The 19530-nt window shown below is 42.3% G+C and overlaps 1 protein-coding gene and 1 long non-coding RNA gene across 3 annotated transcripts; one reads left to right on the top strand and one right to left on the bottom strand.

Moving 5' to 3' along the window:
• Positions 1-3: 3 nt before the first annotated feature.
• On the top strand, positions 4-3934 carry LOC119030768. Its single transcript, XR_005078407.1, has 2 exons — positions 4-118; positions 836-3934. It is a non-coding gene; the product is annotated as an uncharacterized LOC119030768 (long non-coding RNA).
• On the bottom strand, positions 3535-19027 carry rabep1 (rabaptin, RAB GTPase binding effector protein 1). 2 transcript variants are annotated; one of them, XM_037118601.1, is made up of 19 exons: positions 18843-19027; positions 16448-16573; positions 16075-16278; positions 15710-15870; positions 15156-15275; positions 12129-12264; positions 11740-11918; positions 11484-11594; positions 10729-11193; positions 10409-10513; positions 10208-10324; positions 9787-9885; positions 9566-9706; positions 7642-7831; positions 7497-7508; positions 7024-7079; positions 5071-5169; positions 4675-4791; positions 3535-4302 (listed from the first exon to the last, which is right to left on the bottom strand). In XM_037118601.1, the coding sequence occupies exons 1-19, from the start codon at positions 18886-18888 to the stop codon at positions 4201-4203; spliced, it is 2586 nt and encodes an 861-aa protein (XP_036974496.1). In that variant the 5' UTR covers positions 18889-19027; the 3' UTR covers positions 3535-4200. The 2 variants fall into 2 exon arrangements, with proteins under 2 accessions (XP_036974496.1, XP_036974497.1); XM_037118602.1 differs by lacking the exon at positions 7497-7508 and having other exon boundaries at positions 18843-19022.
• Between the last annotated feature and the right edge of the window lie 503 nt (positions 19028-19530).

Here is a 19530-nt window from a genome sequence, read left to right on the forward strand (position 1 = left end):
AAACACAGTTGAGAGCGCGCCGCCTGCCCCCCTCAGGCCGCCGGGGGAACTGACCCCTGCACCTACACAGCATGTTAGCCTGGGGTGTTGGAAGAGTAGCCCAAATACTGGAGTATAGGTAATGATATCGGTTTAAAATACTACTTTGGTAAACTTGAATAAAAGTCTTAAAATATCTTATATATATATATATATATATATATATATATATATATATATATATATATATATCTATATATATATATATATATATATATATATATATATATATATATATATATATAAAATAATTAGCAGGTACCTGTATTTTAAGTTTTTCCATTTTCTGCTACTTTATAATTCCACTCCACTTCTTTTATCTGACAACTGCTTCAATTCATTTATTTTATCATCAATATATAAGTGTACAGTATCTATCTATCATACATGTAAATAAATGGATCAGGTGATTTACTGATACTTTGATACTTAAGTAAGTATCCATCTATCCATTTTAATGGAATATCAAATACTTTAAGACTTGTACTCAAGTATTCTTCATGTGGGTGACTTTCACCTTTCACTAGATTAATATATTAACAATGTATCTTTGCTTTTACTCGAGCATTACTGTTGGGGACTTTAAACATCACTGATGGTTTATTCAAAATGCTCACATACTGTGTATATTATGACACTTTAATGTTGTACTGTTACTGTCGATATAGATTTTTATATTTAGATATATTAAAATGTCTGATCATTCAGAATAACATTGCATTTCTCTAACTTTTTTGTTGTTGTTTTCCCCTCCTCCTCCTCCTCCTCCTCCTCCCGCTCCCTCACATATTGACAGATCTGGATCATACCCTGGGCTCTGCTGGGTCGATGCCTCGTCTGCTCAGTTGTCTCCTGATCTACACGCTTTACCTGTATTATAATTTGTATTAGATTTGTATAACATAAAGCTTCATAACTCCTCCCTCTGTTGAGGGAACAAAAAACAACAACAAAAAAAAACTAAATTGTAATTCAATGCTACAACTGTTTCACTGTTTATTGTATATATTTCCAGATTGTTTACTTTATCATTTTATTTCATTTTTATTTTATTTTGTTGTCTACTTTAGTTGTATTTATATCTTATCTCTTGTTTCCATTCATGCTGTATTTCTATTTCTACTTTGCACAGAGCACCTGTAACAAAAACAATTTCCCCCGGGATAAATAAAGTAGGACACAGCATGTCTTCAGTGTCCAGACTGTAAAGCCCCCTGAGGTCATGTGATTGTAATTTTGGGCTTTATAAATAAACCTGATTTGATAATGAGATTTAAGCTGTCACAAAGTCACATTTCACCTTTTTTTGACAGCTTGAGAAGCAGCCAGCGGATCATCTGCCAGTTCAAACAGGACATGTTTCTTTCTGGAGTGCTGACACTTAATTAGCACTCTAGTCTGAACACTGTTGTGAAATGATAAATAACATGAAAGCAGTGAAGACTTTGAGATTTTATTCTTGTAGTTGTGAAACAGCATTTACATCTCTGCTGAACCTCATGCTTCTACAGTTATTTAGGGGGGACAGACTGAGACTCCTGAAGCTGATTTATTATTATTCATTTAAAAAAAGTAGAAACTCCAACAAACTGGACGCCTTGTAATGTTTGCTAACGAGCAGTCAGCTAACGAGGGAATCAGAACAGATCAAATGTGTATGATAACATAGACTCATCATAATTAAACAGACTGAAAGCTCAAACTGTGCACCGACTCAGAGTTTGAACAGAAATATTAATGAACAGTTTAAAAAGGTTAAATCCATCCGTCGCTCTGCGTTGTGATTTAATGGAAACAGGAAGTCTTTAAATAATTTACATGGATGAGTTTTACAGTTGAACACACGAAGTTTCCATGAATCATCATGCAGATGTGTCAGTAAACATGAAAACAACAAAACAGTTACTGATCACTATAGTCAATGTTTGATTGATTAATTGATTTGCTGTGACTTGTTATCTGTCCTTGTATCAATAATCACCTCTCAGTCTCAGCATGGCCTCCACAGTTTGAGCTCTCCCATGCCATTTCATCTTAACTCCGATCACTTCTGGGCTTCAAAACAAACAATCCAACAGTGTTTGTTCAGAAACCATAAAAATCAACTGTTAATCATGATCAGAATTTAAGAGTGATGGTGAAGATCGTCGAATTAATGCCAGATTATTAGTGAAACCAAACAAACAGTATGTCCGTCAGTCTGAGCCCACAATCATCCAGTCTACTGTCAGTGCATCATCATCATCACCATCATCACTCTGCATCATGATCCATCATAAATAGAACTCAACATATCTACAGTATATAGACACAAGGACATGAACACATGCAGAAACTAAACAGTGATCGACCTCCTCAGGCGGTCGAGACGCAAGAAGGGTTTTATAATGTCTTAATACCTCCATCTGTTTTACTACAACAGACTCATTCACATCTTAAAGTAACTGACACATGATGTTTATTTAAAGGAGGAGAAAAGTGAAGTGAGTGATAAAGTCTGCCCGGGCCTCTCTGCTCCTGTTGGGACTGTGTTTAGTCTCTAAACATCTTAAATCAGGTTCCTCTGTGCTGCAACACCACAGATGCAGCTGAGCGGCTGATAATGTTCCACTTGTGCTGGTCTCAAACACGTAGCTGAGCTCCACCTGTGTGAGCTGCCTCTCCAGCCTCACGGTGGTTATAGTCAAACTGACTGATTCATATATTTATGATTAAACACACATCAGTGGTTCTGGTTCAGAACAGGTTCAGAACCATCATTAGATCCTCTATCAGCATCTGAAACCTTGTCAGTCTGTGTCATCAGCTGGACTGAGACCAAGAAGAAGACACCACCACTCACCTCCACCTCACTTCCTCCTCCTCACAGGTGGAGCAGTGTCTCTTTTTGTACACAGGATTATCTCACCAAACTTCTTTACACTCTGTAACATTTGCTTCACCCTCTCACTATAAGATTTTATGTTTTCACTTATGTCAGTGTTTTCTTTATGCACAAATTGAAAATGTCTGTAAAATCCAGAGGATGGAAAAAGGAGAGACATGAAAAATATAAAAACTGTCTCTACTGAATCATTCCTGATGTTTCAGGGTCCCATCTGTCACAAACTCCTCCACACAGCTGACCAATCACAGCCTGACCTGTTTGTGAGGGTGGGAACCAGAGGTTTCTGAAGCTATCTGATGTCACAATTTGATTTAAACACACTGATGTCACTTAATTAACTAAGTTACTCAGAATAATTCAGAGAGGAGCAGGGAGGCCGACTTTTTCCAGGAATGTGAACTGATTCAGCTGAGACAGAGTTGTGATGGTGACTTCTTCCATCACACATGATTTTTTTAAGAGCTTTAGAGTTACATGAAGACAGTCCCTCAGTAAAAGGAGCAGCGAGTGGATTCAAATACAATATTGTTCTCATCATACCATTTGTCCACCTGATATGAACCAGGTGAACTCATGTTAGTGTTGAAAAATCAAACTGTAGACCTGACTGAATGTTGCTCCACTGTATTCATGCAGATTTCAAAGGAAACAAAATGTTTCTGTCAGACGTTACAGACAGCAGACAGGTTTGATGTTTCAGAGATGGGGATATTGCTCAAATTGTGTATTGTTCCTTTTTTCATCCCAGTTATGTGCACATTTTTTCCATGAATCTCCTTCAACGCGTCTGTCGTAGGGTGGAAATGTCACAGAAACAGACGGAAAGAAGGAAATACAAGAGACAGGAAAAGGAAACAATGAGAGGGAAAAAAGACGTGATGCAGAGATTCTCAGTGTCTGAGAGGAGAAGAGACATCGATCCAATCATTTCACCTGCAGAGACGAACGTTTGGGAGGAGACGATGAAGATGACACCCACACACCCACACACACACACTTATATGTACAGTAGAAACGGACACACTCCTCCGTCCACAGTCACTTATTTACAGTTTAGTGTTCATCTTCTTATTCTGTCCATCTGTATGTACACAGGAGGCTCCTCCAGTCAGCTCCACACTCCATCGATCAGACCCGATATCAGATCAATAATGTTATTGGTTCAGTGACACGCACACGCACACAAACAAACAAACAAACAAACAAACAAACAAACAAACAAACAAACAAACAAACAAACAAACAAACAAACACACAGGGGTGAAGAGTCTCTATCATGTCTCTGGAAGCTGGTTGATGTCAGTCAGGTTGGTGTCGTTCAGGATCACTTTGATTCGATCCAACGAGTCCGCCTGTCGAATCCGCTCCAGCTGCACCTGCAGACCCATAAACACTATGTTACAGTTTCACCCTATGGTACTGACAGGTTCTGCTCATCCAGATAATCTCCACAGATGAACATAAACTAACTGTGTAGCAGTAAGAAGCTAATGTTAGGCTACAAACAGACGACATCACAGTCACATGACTGAAACGTCTCCACCACTAAGAGTCTTACTGCACAATTACTATCCAGGTTTTCTATAAACTGATCAATGTACAAGTTGTAAAGTCAGAGTTAGAACAGTGTGGAACTAAAGTGGCCTGTAAAGACGGACTAGTGAGTAGATGAGTCTCCTCCGTATATCATCCACACATTGACCTTTATATCAATCCTTCATCATCCATACATCGAGGAGGTTTCTCACCTGGAGGGTCTGAGACAGTTTAACAAAGTCCTTCTGAACCTGCTCACTGACGTCCAGCTCCGTCTGCAGCCGCTGAGCTTTATCTCTCTCATCAAACACCTGAGACTCTAACACACTCTGTGCACACGTGCACGCGCACACACACACACACACATTTAATTAAAGAGGTTAAATGGGGGTGACATGAAAAAACAACATGAAATAAATATCTAAGCAGAACACTGAAACATCTGAAATGATCTACAGTGCATGTTACAGTCTGAATATTTATCTACTGTATATGTCCACATCAGTCATTTTAAATGAAATTCAGTTCCGATCCTGTCAAAGGATCTGCTCTGACCTCACGGTCATTAAGTGTGACAGGTGTACAGGTGTACAGGTGTATTAGCTTACCTTGGCAGCAGTGATCTCTCTTAGCTGCTGCTCCAGACTCGTACTCAGCTCCTGGAGCTTTTCCAGAGTCTCCATCTTCTCTGTTAGACTGCTCTGCAACTACAGTAACAACATGTATACATGTCATATATATCAATACATTACCAGACAGATATACAGGTGCTGGTCAGATAATTAGAATATCATCAAAAAGTTGATTTATTTCAGTAATTCCATTCAAAAAGTGAAACCACACAGACTGGTATATTTCAAGTGTTTATTGCTTTTAATTTTGATGATTATAACTGACAACTAATGAAAACCCCAAATTCAGTATCTCAGAAAATTAGAATATTGTGAAAAGGTTCAATATTAAAGAAAACACTCTAATCAGCTAATTAACTGAAAACACCTGCAAAGGCCTTTAAATGGTCTCTCAGTCTAGTTCTGTAGGCTACACAATCATGGGGAAGACTGCTGACTTGACAGTCAGTGGTCCAAAAGACGACCACTGACACCTTGTACAAGGAGGGCAAGACTCGAAAGGTCATTGCTAAAGAGGCTTGGCTGTTCACAGAGCTCTGTATCCAAGCAAATTAATAGAGAGTTGAAGGGAAGGAAAAGATGTGGTAGAAAAAAGTGTAAAAGCAATAGGGATAACCGCACCCTGGAGAGGATTGTGGAACAAAACCCATTCAAAAATGTGGGGGAGATTCACAAAGAGTGGACTGCAGCTAGAGTCAGTGCTTCAAGAACCACCACGCACAGACGTATGCAAGACATGAGTTTCAGCTGTCGCATTCCTTGTGTCAAACCACTCTTGAACAAGAGACAACATCAGAAGCAACTCGCCTGGGCTAAAGACAAAAAGGACTGGACTGCTGCTGAGTGGTCCAAAGTTATGTTCTCTGATGAAAGTAAATTTTGTATTTCCTTTGGAAATCAAGGTCCCAGAGTCTGGAGGAAGAGAGGGGAGACACAGAATCCATGTTGCTTCAAGTCCAGTGTAAAGTTTCCATAGTCAATGATGGTTTGGGGTGCCATGTCATCTGCTGGTTTTGGTCCACTGTGTTTTCTGAGGTCCAGGGTCAACGCAGTCGTCTACCAGGAAGTTTTAGAGCACTTCATGCTTCCTGCTGCTGACCAACTTTATGGAGATACTGATTTCATTTTCCAACAGAACCCTAACCTGCACACAGTGCCAAAGCTACCAGTACCTGGTTTAAGGACCATGGCATCCCTGTTATTAATTGGCCAGCAAACTTGCCTGACCTTAACCCCATGGAAAATCTGTTGGGTGTTGTAAAGAGGAAGATGCGATACACCAGACCCAACAATGAAGAAGAGCTGAAGGCCACTATCAGAGCAACCTGGGCTCTCATAACACCTGAGCAGTGCCACAGACTGATCGACTCCATGCCACTCCGCATTGCTGCAGTAATTCAGGCAAAAGGAGCCCCAACTAAGTATTGAGTGCTGTACATGCTCATACTTTCCATGTTCATACTTTTCAGTTGGCCAACATTTCTAGAAAACCTTTTTTTGTATTGGTCTTAATTTTCTAATTTTCTGAGATACTGAATTTGGGATTTTCATTCGTTGTCGGTAATAATCATCAAAATTAAAAGAAATAAACATTTGAAATATATCAGTCTGTGTGTAATGAATGAATATAATATACAAGTTTCACTTTTTGAATGGAATTACTGAAATAAATCAACTTTTTCCTGATATTCTAATTATATGACCAGCACCTGTACACGTCAGTGATGACAGACCACCTTCCACCCAGTTTACAGCTGAAGATGAGAGGTGTGAGGGATCAGAGGTGAGGGAGGTTTTGGGCGGTGCAGGTGTAAACATGTGACTAACCTTCACCAACCACATGAAGATTTTCACTGACATTCATGTTCATTAGCTCTGAGGTGACTCTGGTTTTCAGGTGTAACAGAGTACAAATGGTGGCGCATGTACCTGTTGTTTCTCTGTCTTTATCCTCTCCAGCTCTGTCTTCAGACTGGAGAATGAAGCTGGAAGAAGGACACATGGTTACATCATGACGGACAATAATCAATCGTTCAGGGATCTGTGATATCTAAAGGAGCTGCTGACACACACACTGAATCAACTGCAGTCTGATGGACCAACTGTTTATATCACATCAGGGTCTGCAGTGTTGATTGATCACGCTTAACAATTTAATCAAACGAATCAACATTAACTATGAAGAAGGTCTACTTTAATTGATTACCACAACAAGTGACAGATCAGTGGGCTGAAGCTGCAGACATGTGACCGTATTAGTCTCAGTAAATGACATTAATAAAGTTCAGGCTGTCAGTGTTTTAATAAGCTGTGTGACAGAAAAATACACGAGGATTTAAACAGGTTGAATTAGTCACACACACACGCACCCACACCCACACACACGCACACACTTTTCGTACCTTCCAAGATGTCTGAAGGATGAACAGAGAAGAGACAGAAACAGGAAAAGAAGTTTGACTGAACTGAAGGTCAGTGATCTGCTTGGTCAATAATCGGCGACCTCACCTATCTGTAATCTGATTGGTCATTGGTCAATAAGCTCACCTATCTCCTCCTTGCAGCCCTCGATCTCCAGTTGCAGCGTGTCCTCCAGGTTCTCCTTCAGGCACTGCTCTGCCTGGATCTGCTCCTTCAGGAACAGGATCTCCGCCTTCAGTTTCTCCTCCATGTGGTCAGCTGACGTCCTTAATGCCACCAGGTCCTCACGCAGCTGGAGGACCAGGTCCTGGAGGTCCTGAGGAGGACGAGTCATCATCATCATGTAGCACAGTTTGAAAACTGCAACGGGAGGAGTCATTAGCCATGTTTCCATGAAGCATTCTGAAGAATGTCGCATACACATTTTTATGGAAACTAGTTATTTTTTTGTCTTTTTGAGTCAATTATCAAAATGTTTGATGGAAACAGATTTGCAGAAAAACACACACAACATTCAACCCACACGACTGATCAGCTGTTTCCACTGCCTGTGAAAACATGTCTGCCAGCATTTGTTTACTTCAAACACAGTGCAGTATATATAGATATAATAAAGGTGTAAGAATCTGTGCTGTAACCAAACTTTAGCAGGACACCAGGTAGCATGTTTGATGATCAATGATAAGAACTGTGTTCACTCCCTCATGTGAAGTTCATGTTTGGTGTGAGCAGCTTGTTTCACCACCAACGGACTGTAAACGTCTCTGGCTCATCAGCTCATCTCCACCTCCACTAAACACCACCCACTGTATCTGCAGACACGAGCGGTACAGAGGAGGATACAGCAGATCACCACTGTGTGTGTGTGTGTGTGTGTCTGTGTCTGTTATATCGACAGATAATAATGTGACTTGTTTGAACTCACAATGATCACAGTTTTATTAATATAATGACAATTAACTGATGAGGTCACAGAGTGTTGATACTGAAGCAGCTGAGAGATACAATAAAAATCATCCTGTGACGTTTTCGACGTAATCGACGACATAAATTTGTCTATATGAATGATTTAAGAAGACGTGTCGTACCAAACAGGAAGTGTTTGTACCCGCGGAGGCTGAGAATAGACCCTCTCACACAGAGACGCTGCATTAACGCCGCAGCGGCAGTTTGTCAATTCTCCGCCGTTGATCGTTCACTCAGAGCGAAGCACCGCTAGAAAAAAGGACGAACCACTGTGTAATTCACACAGAAAGCTGCGCTGCGGCTCCTAAAGAGACGTGATGTACACTTCATGATGATGACGTCGGTGTGTTTCCCAGGTGTCCCCCGCTGTCCCTTTTATTATGTGTAGTGATTGAGAACCCGGCCCCCTAAACATCCTGGAAAGTGAAAGAGTTATGTTTTTCGCACTAAATTAGTTAATGACATAATCGCCATCAGTAAACAGGTCGGTGCATGACTCTGTCACAGGCGGGACGGAGGCTGTTTTCTGGGGGAAAGTTCACTGAAGTCTCGGTCGGGAGGGCTGACCATGGCGGTGATTTATATCAAATGAGTTAAAGGTTTTTGCCGGTGACAGACGCTGTTTTTCGGGCAGAAATGTGACGAAGAGTCGGTAGGACAGGCGGGAGGACAGACGCAGCTCCGCCTACAACTGCAGTATTTTTTTCCTCACATAAGTTATAACGACAGTTACAGTTAGTACGTTACTTTTGTTTGGTCATGTAACGCTAAATTAATCGTTAGATTAGTCAACTAATCGAAAAAATAATCGCTAGATTAATCATTTGAAAAATAATTGTTTGGGACAGCTCTAATATAGTGTGAGTGATCTTTAAATCTGCAGCATCTCTCTCTCTCTTTATTACACTTTGTTGTGAGTTACAATAGTGTTTCCATTAACTGTGCAGCTCTTGTTTGAGGTGTTTTTGTCTTGACATTAGATTTAAAGGTGAGTTTCTGAATTTTTGTCCTGTCATACCTGAACAGCGTTGGGCATGTGGAAGTCTTTTACCTGAACAGTGTTGGGCATGTGGAAGTCTTTTACCTGAACAGTGTTGGGCATGTGGAAGTCTTCTTGTTGCTGTAGTTCCACATGCAGTCGGTGTTTTCCCTGCAGACTCTCATTGTCTCTCTGAAGTCGACTAAGCTCATCGGCCACCTGCTCCCTCGACTTTACCAGCACCACCTTTAAACACCCAGAAACGGCACATTACTGTCAGAGCTAACAGAGCTAACAGACAGAGCTAACAGACAGAGCTAACTCACCATCTGCTCCTGTGTGCTCCTCTTTGCCTCACTGAAGGCCTGCTGTAGAGTTCCAAGGAGACTCTCTGACTCCTGGACCCTCTGCAGGAGACCAGACACCTACAACACACACATTATTTACATTAGACACATATTGTGATTATAGTCCTATAACACTACAACACACACAGAGGAGGATTTGCGTGTTGAGACTGGAGTTATAAATGCTGATGTGACATTACTGATGGAGGGAGAGAAGATGCAGCCTGTGTGAGAGAGTATTGAGAAAGTTCAGAGTCAGGTAGACTGAAACGTGAGACAATCAATTTCTTCAGCATCAAAGTAATCTATTACATCCACGCGTTCACTGCAAACAGGAGCTGCTAACAAAGCATTGTGGGAACTGCAGTCATAAGTTGTTAACAGGTCCACTGAGGCAAACCTTGGCAGCAGTCTCTTCGTTTCCTGCTTTGACTGAATCTTCCAGACTCTGTTTCTCCGTCATCGTCCTCTCCAGTTGATCGTTGGCCTGACGCAGCATCACCTGCAGCTTCTTCACCTGCAACATCATCATCACATAATATGATAACAGCAATGTTACTACAGTGTCACAGTGGCCTGGTGATGAGTGACAGAGTCAGACCTGGTCTCTGGTCTCAGCCTCTTGTCCCTGGATGGCCTGCAGCTGTTTCTCGTAGTTTGAGCACATGTCACAACGTCGACCCAACTTCCTGCCGGCGTTCTTCACCTAATGTTGACGACAGGAACAACATCAAACACAGAGTGCACTGCTGTACGTTTTGTTAAGGTAAAACTGGTTTAAACCAATTCACACTGCTCCTCCTTATCTAAACTAAATATTTAACCTCAGCACTGTGTCTAGAACCTCTCAGGCCTCTGAGCTGTATCTAAATATTCAGTGCTGTCAATAAACCTCTCTGTTAATGCTCATCAGCTCTTCACCTCCTGCTGCAGCAGGTTCCATTCGCTGTCGCTGACCAGCCTGTATCCAGCTGGCGGCAGAAAGGCGGTGTCTGCGGCGGCGTGTGAGATGCTGGACAGCAGCGAGGCAGTCTCCTCCTGCTCTGGCGTCATGGCCTTGATGGCCTTCTCCTGGTCTTTAGTCAGCAGGAAGTGAGTGGCTGTTAGCTTGATGGAGCTGATGGATGACGTCTCTCCAAAGCTGGCATCCATGGCGCTGCAGTCAGCCCCAACCAGTGGCCCAAAGTCCGACTCGTCCAGGTGACTTGCCGACTTCGCTTTGTGGTTGTGTCCTCCGAGTCCCTGCTGGACAGACAGCGAGGAGCCGAGACTGTCCGTGGACTGGACCCTGCGGAGGTTCTCCTTGTAGGGGTCCGAGGGGCCCCCGGCCACCACTTCAGTGTCTAAAGAGTGCATGGAACCGTGGGCACTGTGGTTAGCATGGGCCTGATGCAGAGAGAGAGAATACATATGATCAGTACATCAGCTTTTGTGTGATGTCACGAAGTTATTCTGTCATTAATGTCAAAAAGAAATGAATAAAATGAAAATGTGGGATTTATTCAGACGCAAAAAATAGTTTATTGTGAAGACTTAACAACAGACGGCTGTTTATCAGCAGCATCACACTGAAGAGGTCCTGTTTCCTGTCCGGGGTCACATGACTGAATCTAATATGATGTAAGATGATCTCAGCTGCTCTCTGAGAACAGATCACATGACCTGATGATCGTTACCTCATCGACACTTAGCCCGAGGAACAGATCATCCAGAGGCTCCGTGTTGTCTCCAACATCCTCCTCTTGCAGCTCCTTCACCTGACTCAGACGCTCCTTCTCATCCTCCTCCTGTCAGAGACAAAACAGTGTTAGTTATAGTAGTTAAATACAACCACAAAGCAGCTCAATGTGACCTGTGTCAGCTGTGCAGTGTGTGTGTGTGTGTGTGTGTGTGTGTGTGTGTGTGTGTGTGTGTGTGTGTGTGTGTGTGTACCTGGTCCTTCTTCTTCATCTCCTCCACCTGACGCAGCTGTTCAGACGACAGCACACTCTCGATCCTCTGCATGTCCCTCATGAGGAGCCGTTGAGACTCCAGGAACTGATCGTTCGCTCGCTGCCATGTGTGTTTCAGCTGGTTGTGCTGCTGACGCTCCAACTCCAGCTTGTGACACACTGACCACACACACACACACACACACACACACACACACACACACACACACACAGACACACACACACAGACACACACACACACACAGGGTCTAACTCTTTCTGTCCTGACAGATCATCAACTCAACAATGAGCTCACACCCACAGGAACAAAGAGAAATCATGCAGGTTTCCACTTCTTCTTCTCTGACAGGGTTAGGGTGAGCGAGGTACCTTCATGGAGCTCTTTGCGTAGTTTCTCTGCGTCCTCCTGTAGCACAGATTTCTGAGTGTTTAAAACAGCCACATACATCTCCAGGTCGGTACGACATGACTTCTCTGCCTCCAGGACATGATTCAGTTCCTTCACCTGGAGACAAACAGACAGCTGTCAGCTAGTTCACATCCAGGTACAAACTTTTGTCGGGACTCAATATTAGGCCTGTCATGACAATCAATAAATCAATTAATCATGTGATTAATTAAAATGAGCTTGATCATTTTGCTGGCCTCGATAATTTCCATTTGCATGACATGACAGAGTGCAGCACGAGAGCCCCGTGAGGAGCAGCGAGCCAGAGGTAACGCTAGCTGACGCAACAAAAACAGAGATGGAATTGGTTTCAAAGTCGAACGCAACAGCTGCACTGTGGGAGCACTTCAGATTCAAACCAAATGACCGTGGTGAACCACTTCACCTGGATGAGCCGGTGTGTCACATTTGTTGTAAAACAGCAGCAACTAAAAGCAGCAATACAACAAACATGCATCTGCACCTAAAGCATAAGCATCTGATGCAGTTTACCCAGCTAGGAAAAAAAAACTACAGCTAAAGCTACAGAGGGGCCGTCTCCATCTTCCCAGCCACATTCACTGAGGCGTTTCATCGACAAACAAAATACAAACAAGACAGTGCAAAATGGTGCACACTCACAGACAGCGTAGTTCACTACATCGCTAAAGAGATGCAGCCCTTTAATACCGTCGAAAAGCCGGCATTATGACAAATGCTGCAAACATTTGACAGCCAGTACAAATTGGCTGGGAGAATGTACGTGTCACAAAGAGTAATTCCACAACTGTACAGCGCGAGACACGACATACTAAAGGGTTAGGGTTATTGTTTTTGGTTGTGTGTAATTCAAGTGCAGTTTTTGCTAACAGAGACTGAGATTCCTTTTTATTTATTGTTTCTGGTTGTTTTGTTTATTCATTTTGGATATGTAACATAACATCACATTCCAATTCCAATGTTAAATATTCTTTAGAAATAAAAGTGTAGTGATCTTTGAAAAGGTGTACTTGCATTATCATTATATTTGTTGAAAAACCGTCTCAAAACGACAATATTGTCATTTATCGCAATAATTTCTGGGACAATTTATCGTCCAGCAAAATGTGTTATCATGACGCGCTTACTCAACAAGATGGATGTTATCTGATGTTTTGACCACTGCGAGGCAGCAGAACAAACTGGATCCAGAAAATTGACATTTCATCACCTTCTCTCTGTCTGACCGCTCAGCTTGTTCCGTCTGTGGAGCTGCTCTCTGATGTCGTTAGCAGCTCTACAGCTGCTTCCAGACGTTTCTACCTCAACCCTTCCTCAAAAAAAACCGAGTCAGCTCAGACTGAACACAAACACGACAACACTGTGAAGTGCAGAGTCATCAGCTGATCAGCGTGTTCAGTGCAGAGACATTAATCTGACTGAACACCTGAGGTACCTGTGAACACTTTCACACCTACATCAGGCTGTAATGGGTGATCATTGTTCAGTTCAGCTTCAATTTCACTCCTATATTTTATGTTGTGCTCAAACTTAAAATAAAATTCTGTATGACTGTAATAATACTGCAGTAATAAAATACCACAACAGTCCATAAACGTTGAAGGTGTTTATGACCTGATGTAAAATTAATTCAATGCCTTTTTTTACAATCACAAACAGCCCAAACATGACAGGTGTGAAGGAAAACCACCAGGAGTGTTCACACCTCCACCTACACTTGTGACGGGCCTTCACAGTTACAGTTTAACACTATTTCTCATTATATTTTTTCACCATAATATAAGACCCCATTTACACAAGGACACTTGCGGGTAAAAACGACAAAATATTTTATCGGAAATGCCTTTCGTTTACACAGTGATGATTTGGGGGCTTAAAAACGCAAAAATCTGAAACCACCCTCCAGAGTGGAAAAGTTGAATACGCTCCGCCGCAGTGTTTCCGTGTACACTGGCGAAAAGCAAAACTCTGCTCAGATCTGCTCATGTCGCATCCGCGTTTACGTCACACACATGCGCCAGTACAGGGAAATAAACATGTCAGATTACCTCCATGCATCGGACCTTCAAGCTGCTCTGGCAGCTCTAATAAACATACAGGAGTCTTTCCATGAAATGTACAGGATATGTACAGATAATATTACTGAACAGAGAAGGATCAGTAATTACCTCTATCAAATTTTGGATGCACCAATTTGTCGGAGGCGACCCAGGCGGCTTTGGACGAGACCTGGCAGATCTAGGCGGTGTTGTGTGATAGTATATCACAGCACCACCTAGCCGCCTGGCATACATACCCAATCAAATTCCACACATTTTTGCATCCGTCATCCTGTAAACGTAACCTAAATCTTTAACTTATTAAAAGTGAACTGAAGGTTCATTACATGTAAACATTACATTAGGTCAGCCTGTCATCACTTATTAGTTTATAACCGACAGGACTACAGCAGGTACCAACATTATATCTAATATAAGACACATTATATTATATACATTATATCTAATATAAGACACATTATAATATATATTATATCTAATATAAGACACATTATATTATATACATTATATCTAATATAAGACACATTATATTATATACATTATATCTAATATAAGACACATTATGATATATATTATATCTAATATTAGACACATTATATTATATATCATATCTAATATAAGACACATAATATATACATTATATCTAAGACACATTATATTTTATACATTATATCTGATCACACGAAAGCAAACATTAAATATTTAAATCCCAGAGCATGTCTGTGAGACGTCAGACTGTCTTCTCTGAAGCAGCAGAAAGACTTCTTACTTCACACATAATGAAGCATTTACTCAGAAGTATTAGCCACTATACCTGGTCAATATAATGTCCCGTTATTAGCATCAGTAACGCCTCAGTTTCCAGCTGGATTTATTGATTACTGAGTCACTGATATGATGCTGACTGACCTTTGAGGCCTCCAGCTCCTTGACTCTGTCCTCTGCTGTGCTCAGCTTCACCTTCAGAGCTGTGATTTCCTGCTCCATGGGCATCACCACTGACCGCAGCTTCTCTGCATCCTCCTGAGCCTTCAAACATTAATACAACATCATTAAGCAGGTAAACACACAGGTGATCTTCACATCTTTACATGACACTGGCACAGAAACAACAGAGATTTAAACTGGTCTGGATGTAAAACCATTGCTCAGTCTTCACACGAAGACAAGTTCCTCAGACTGATGGAGGGAATCCTCTCTGTGAGGAGTACTGGACGTCAGAGCAGCAGAGACCAGTTCGACCACTAGAGGTCACCAGATGCAACATGTTCAGACTCTTTGAAGACATTAAAACACATTTTCACACCTATGATCCTGTTCCTGTCTCCAGTTCTGTCTGATTTGCTTCAGAAAGTATCTACTTGAAACACTTACATGAACCTTACATTAATAGCTGAGTTTCCAGCTTTCTACAGAATCATAAGTACAGATAACGTCTCATAAGATCCAGATATCAATCGTACTTTCTTCATCTCGTCCTCCAGGTTCTCCTCCTCCTGACCCTCAGTGAGACGTCGCCTCAGGTCTCCCACCTCCCTCTCCATGGCCTCTCTGTATTGGTTCCACTGGGCTCGCTCCTGCTCCAGGCGCTGGTGGAACTGGACCTCATACTCACACACCGTCTCTGTGGGATCACAGAGGAAACACAGATCATACAGTAACAAATTGAAACATTATGGATTTATTTTCAGATACTGTATGTAATAATAATTATCTATTAAGCTACGGATGCAAACAGTTATTTTTCACACTTTAAAAACTTTAACAGTCGATTGATTTTGAACGTAAGTCAATGTGTTGTTCTTGGATCTGATTGGATCACTGTCACCTTTCATGATGGCCTGCAGAGACGCCACCTCCTCCTGCCACTGGCTGCGGACCTGGTCGATGGCTTCCTGTTTGGTGTTCTCTGACACTGTGGCCACTGCTTTGATGGTCTCGATCTCAGACCGGGCCTGGTTCAGCTGGTCCTGGACCGAGGTCAGCTGAGACTGAGCATCCTCCAGGGCTACAGTCTGTCTCTTCAGCTCCACTGAGGAGACATGGAATCAGAAACAGCAGTCAGTGTGGTGAGTGACTGAAACAGAAAGACAATGCAAACTTCCTCCTCACAGAGACCTCATGATCAATCAGAGCTTTCCCATCAATTATTGATCCAGTGGATGAAGCCACAGTCTGATTAGAGATGATATGATCGGTACCTTCCTTGCTCAGGTAGAGCTCTTTGAACTTGGCTCTTTTTTGGTTGAACTCCGCCTCCAGCTGCTGTTTCAGTCTGAGGAAGTCGGTCCTCTCCTGATCCAGAGACGACTCCTGCTGCAGCACCTCTGATGATGACAACGACAATGATGAGGAGAGAATAATCAGATGGGACTGAAATTAATCAACTGCTCTTTATAAACAGAACCTTCACATTAACAGAAGAGAAGTGGAGAATTCAACATTAATTCAGTGCATCACTTCAGGAGAACTGTGCTGTAGAGGAGGAGCAGACTGAGTAACAGTCGCTGACAGAACAGCTGATTGTTTCATCACATGTCTGTTTGCATTCTGACCTGAGAAACTAACAAGCTGTGTAAAACAAACAGCTCACACAAAGTGAGAAAAAGCTCCTGGACCAGTCTCTTTACTGGATCAGCACCAGAATAGTTAGTTAATGGTGTTTATTCATCCGAGTTTGGAGCAAATCTGTTCACTAGTTTCTGTCTAATCCTGCTGATGATCAACCAAGAAGACAATAAACCAACTAACTAACCAAATTAAGCAACCAGTCAACAAATAGACATGGGCGAAACACGACCGCCTTACTAATAACAAGGATCAATAAGTAATCATCCCGACCGATCTGACAGTTTATTACACACAGACATGCTGTGGATCTACAGTTCAACAGTCCTGTCTGATAAAACACACCAATGTTCATGTGGCACTTTGTGTGTGTGTGTGTGTGTATGTGTGTGTGTGTGTGTGTGTGTGTGACCAACACACAATCAGTTCAGATACAAATCCGATGAAGATTAAACTGAAGCTTCAGTCAGAGACACACAGAGAATAGTAGAGAGTAAATGTGCACACTGTGATAGAAGTACACACTGTGGTAGAAGTACACACTGTGGTAGAAGTACACACTGTGGTAGAAGTACTGCTTCATTACTGACAGGCAGTGAATCAACACCACACTTTTCATAACCAGCTCTCTATAGAAATGAGCTCCAGGTAAATAAAACGACCTGCTGCATTCTCGCCTCATTAAATACAAACGTTGTATTACTTCACTGACAGTTTGAGGTGTTCACACAAAACAGCACAACATACAGACAGACAGCTAATCACATGGGAGATTTATGGGATAAGATATCAACCAACACGGTCAATCTCAAAGAAACTCATACAGAAACTTCTTCAACAGCTTCAGAGCTTCACATTCACCGTTCAGCTGAATCAGTGAAGGAATACTGACTTCAGCAGCTCTCACCTCGTTTACAGACTCAATGTGAGATTTCTATCTAAAATATAAATAAATGATTCAACAATAATCGCATAATAAAAGCCTCCAGATAACCTGCAGCATAATATTTGAACCGGCTGCTGATGTGAAGGGACGTTATGATTCTTTGTTTGTAGTGAGACGTCTCTGCTGCTGCAGCATCTGAACACAGACGGAACGGAGCCCAGAACTCTGAACACTGAACAATGAGTCCAACACACGTCAGACACTGTGCAGTTTAAAGGAGCACTATGTAAACTACACTGACTTCTTTAATAACCGTTGTATGTACTCACGACAGATCTATAATTTAGCATGCTAACCAGCTAGCCCCATCGGTCTCAGGTCAAAGCTCCTGTGCTAGTAGTGTAAACATCTACTCTCCCCTGCTCATGGAGCTCCCAGTCCGGACCGCTAGCTGCACGGCTAACTGAGCTAACTAGCTAAGGGCTACAGTTAACAGCAGTTAGCAGTTCCTCTGGTGATATGCTGCCCTCGTCTGTTTTGAGCGTGTCTGTATTTGACTCATTTAAACCTGTCTGTGTTCAGACTGTAACTGAGGGCCAACGACACATTTACAACTGACTGTAATAACCTGAGGTCTACAGCTGCGGCACAGACTCCAGCAGGACCCCAGGACGGACTCCCGACCCCAGTTTCAGACCCGAGGGAGAGCCCTCCCGCAGGATGATCGTCCTGGATGCTTTTCCAGCCTCACACAGCACACAGTGATGGACTAATAAGATCCATATGATCCCTGTTACAGACTGACAGGCTAACAGAGGCCGGTATTGACCTCAACATCACAGCACATAGGTTTCCAGCTAACAGCTAGCTGTAGGTGTCAGTTAGCTAGCAGGGACAACAGCGTTAGCTTAATAAGATGATACAACACAGCGCTCCTGTTCAGCGACATGATGTTGATAAGCTGTTGACAGTGCTTGAGTGAACCCGCTGCGCAGCGCTAACGTTCAGACTGACACTGACAGCAGTGACACGTCGCCCTGACGATGCTAACAAGCTAATGTTGAGAAAGATGCAGAGGCCGCCGCTCCGGAGCTCCAGCCCTCCACACTCACCACCCAACCCGACAAGCACGACACATTTACCGTCATGTTGGGACGACAGCGGCGGGCCCGAGGCCTGCTCGGCCATGGTTCCTGAAGGGCTTCAGCCAACAAGCAGAGGAGTGGGAGAAAAACTCAGACTGTCCAAGAAAGCAAGCTAACATCACAACTAACGACAAGCTAGCGACGGCACCGAACCAAAACGTCCGGTTACACTTTCAAAATAAAATCTAAGCGGTCACTCCTCGACGAAGCCAGTCCAACCTGTACAATACAAACACAAAGAGCAAACAAATAGTTAAGTTTTGATGTCGATGATAACGTCCTACAGCCACAACCTACTCACCGTTTACAAGTTAACACGGAGCGCTCATATAATATATTTACTAAATATAGCTAGCTTGATGATTCCGGTGGTACCTTTCAAAATAAAAGTGATTTGCACTGAACTATTTTTAAGAGAATTAGAAATCATCAAGTTGCACATTCAAATTTAAATTTCCGTCTTCTGAAATGCTTAATGTAAAAAGACCTAAAAATGCAGGTGCAGGAAAAACAAAATAGACTTCTGATAAAAAATAAAAAATAAAAAAAAAAAACGAGTGAAAGCTGATTTAAGAGGAACTGAAAATTTAAAAAAAAAGAGGCCGGAAGTGGATGTTCTGACAGCTTATACACAAACAGTCACAAGACTCTGACTTCAACGGAAACAATCATAAACAAGTGAAAT

Source organism: Acanthopagrus latus, chromosome 13 (genome assembly GCF_904848185.1).
Source record: "Acanthopagrus latus isolate v.2019 chromosome 13, fAcaLat1.1, whole genome shotgun sequence".
NCBI classification, from domain to species: Eukaryota; Metazoa; Chordata; class Actinopteri; order Spariformes; family Sparidae; genus Acanthopagrus; species Acanthopagrus latus.